This window comes from Condylura cristata, unplaced genomic scaffold (assembly GCF_000260355.1).
Source record: "Condylura cristata isolate star-nosed mole 26May11 unplaced genomic scaffold, ConCri1.0 scaffold00038, whole genome shotgun sequence".
Taxonomy (NCBI): Eukaryota; Metazoa; Chordata; class Mammalia; order Eulipotyphla; family Talpidae; genus Condylura; species Condylura cristata.
Genome location: NW_004567139.1, coordinates 7,771,166 through 7,774,101, shown reverse-complemented (window position 1 = coordinate 7,774,101; position 2,936 = coordinate 7,771,166). Strand labels below are relative to the sequence as shown.

The following is a 2,936-nucleotide window of genomic DNA, read 5'->3' as shown; positions in this document are numbered from 1 at the left end:
TGGCCACCCCTTCGCTCACCATCCAGGTGCTCCCGAGTAGGGACCACTTTGCACTTCTTGAAGAACTCGTCCGTCTCCTTGTCCACCACCAGCAGCTTGGCCTCGTCCCCTCCGGCCTTGATGGCGGCCACCACATCTCCGTGGTGCTTGCCTTCCATGCAGACCCCGTTCACCTGGGGGGAGGGGCAGGGGGACAGGGCTCATGGCGGGAGGGACAAACGGGAGCCTCCCTCCCCGGGAGGCTGCAGATTGGGGGCCTGGGCCCCCTTAGGGTCTGCGGAGTCCTGCACGGGGCCAAGGAAACATCCAGACGAGCCTGGGCAAATGGCTGTGCCGGGCTGGCAGCAGGGCCGGCCTCCCGGGACGCGCGTGGTCCGACTTCCAGCTCTAGGCCTTGGTTTTCTCACGTGTAAAACGAGAAGTCTCAGGAGAGCTGATCTTCAGCGCCAAGGCTCTAAGACTGAGATTCCAGGACCTGCCCGAGGCTTGTGGGTCACATTTCCTTTCCCACTGAGCACGGGCAGGGGCCCCCACCTGTGCAGGGCCTCAGACATCCACGGCGAGGCCCCCTGAGCCCAGAGGAGTGGGGGCAGGGGTCTGCCCGGCCACGCACGGCCCCATCCCTCCCTGTCCTCGCTCCAGTCTACTCTGCCTCCCGTCTCTCCCTGCGTCCTCTGTCCCCCTCCACCCCAGCTGTCTGTTTATCCCTGCTTCCATTCTCTCCCCTTCCCTCCTGGAACGTCCCCTCGCTCCCTCCCTGGCCCTCCACCTCTCTCCCCATCCTTCTGGCCACTTTCCTCCTATCCATCCCTGCACCAGACCCCCTTTGCTCCCCCTCCATCTGCCCGGGCCCCTAAAGCCAGGGGCTAACGGAAGCAGATCCTCCGCGGGCCGTCGGGGGTGCGCGAAAGTTACCTCCACGATTCGGTCCTGGGCCCGAAGCCCCGAGGCCTCAGCGGGCGAGTCTGGGTCCACAGCCCTGATGAACTGGCCTGGCCTGGTCTTGTCGCTGTGTAGGTTGAAGCCATAACCGCCGGCGCCCTTCTTCATGGTGCAGAGTCGGGGCCGAAGCTCGGGCTGTGGGGATCAAGGGGGGTCCTCCAGTTCCAGTGTCCCAGACCCCACCTCCTTGACCCATGCTGGACCCTTCCCTGGCCTCGGAGAAGCTGGAGCGAGGCCAACCAGCTTGGCTCCTACACAGCAACTTGAAAGAACACAGGGCTGGCCTCGGGAGAGCTGCGTGAGACCCCACGCGGCCCCGACAACTGTGGGGCCCGGGAGACACCACCCCCACTCGGTCCAAGCCTCCGTTTCTTCTGGCAAACCAGGGGTGGGGGGGCCAGAGGGGCCCTCAAGCCCTCCCTTCTGACCTCCAAGGTTAGTGGTGGTTTTGACGCTCCCTCTTCCCTCATGGCTCAGTACGGGGGTGGCACTTGGTACCCCTCCCAGTATGGCCGGAACCCCTTTGCACACTAGTCTCGGCAGCAGGGAAAGCCAGGCTCTGTTTACCGAAAGCGGTCGGCATGTTTACAGTAAAGCCTTTTCTCAACCCTGCGGGGCCACAACCCCGCGAAACGGAGCTGTGAGGGCCAGGCGGTCACAGCCTGGACAGGACCAGGACCCCCACGGAACCGGAGAGACTGCTGGCCCCTCGGAAGCACGGATGGAGAGGGCCCCTGAAGTGCAGGGCCGGGCAGAGGGAGCCTGGCCGGAGGTGGTCAGGCACAGGCGTTGGGCTTTAGCTCCGGGCCCTCCTGAAGCTTCCGCAGCTGAGCCTAGGACCGCAGCCCCTAAAGCTGACTCCTGGGGCCCCTCCTCCAGCCCCCGGCAGTCTGGGGTGGGGGGGGCTCCCCGTCATCACCAGGTGCAGGGATGAGCCAGCAGGGGTCAAGGCCCTGGCCTGGGTTCCAGCTGCCCTGTTTATTAGGAAATGGCCTGGGGCAAGCAATTTCCTTGTCAGAGCTGTGGGTTCCGTTTATGAGGGTTCTCAGAGCCGCCTGCCATGCCGGTTGCCACGGCCCCAGGTGAGACAAAGGTGGAAACGCTTCACACTCTGCAACCCTGTCCCAAGACTGTCTCATGGTTGTCAGGGCTGGGGAATATCCCATTAAGCTGAGAAGTGAGATTCGGGGGGTGTGGGCAAGGCCGGTTGCTCTGCAACCCCAACCCCCAGCTGGGAGTGGAGGGGCGACGAGGGTTTACAAGCCTCCTGCCCCAACTTGCCAGCCTAGGCCCAGGTGGCAGCTGCCATCTGCAGAGGGAGTTCGGTCCCCACCCTCAGCTCTCAGGGGGCTGGACAGCCGTGCCTGGCCTTCCTCTAAAACGTCTGGGCGGGTCTTTCTGTTTCAGGATGTTGGTAGGGGTGTGGGGCAGCCAAGGCAGGAAGGAGGGGTACAGGCTGGTTCTCGCTCTGGCTGTGTGCACCCTCATCTGGGTCACGGCCAGAGGCAAAGCTCCCCTTCTCCCAAGGTCTCCAAAGCCCGCAGTGACGCTGCCCCCTGCAGCCCCCCCTGCAGCCGGGCACCCCCAGAGCCCTGGGATCTTGTTCTGGGAGTAATGAGGCGCTTCTCCCCTCTCACTAATCCCTCCACCAAGTGCCAGCCCAGCTCTCCCCCAGGCTGAGGGGGCAGGAACAGGTCTGACCAGCTGCTGCCACCAGGGCAGGCTCAGCTTTCTGCCCCAGCCCCACTGGGCCACCTGGGCCCTGAGAACGTGGGGAGGGCCAGGGGGCAGCTCCGATGTCTCTGTCTCTGCCCCTCCCCGCCTCCTCCTGGCGCCCGGCTGGTAACCCACAGCCTGATGCCAGCGGGTTCTGCAGAGGTTCGGCACCGGGGAGCAGGGCGACCTGGGTCCCTTCCCCCACAGTGGGCTGATGGCCAGAGACCCAGGGCCAGACCCGGAGGAGGTCCCTGGCTGCTGCGTGGACAGTGGGGGTC

General features: G+C 65.0%; 1 protein-coding gene across 1 annotated transcript in view; it reads right to left on the bottom strand.

The window, feature by feature from the left end:
• The window catches only part of SLC9A3R1 (solute carrier family 9, subfamily A (NHE3, cation proton antiporter 3), member 3 regulator 1), an 18,655-nt gene that overhangs the window by 7,816 nt on the left and 7,903 nt on the right, over positions 1–2,936 (bottom strand). The window contains exons 2-3 of the mRNA XM_004693475.2: positions 916–1,077; positions 20–173 (exon numbers count right to left, since the gene is read on the bottom strand). Of these exons, the coding sequence (XP_004693532.1) occupies positions 20–173; positions 916–1,077 (316 nt within the window). The remainder of the gene's footprint in view (positions 1–19; positions 174–915; positions 1,078–2,936) is intronic.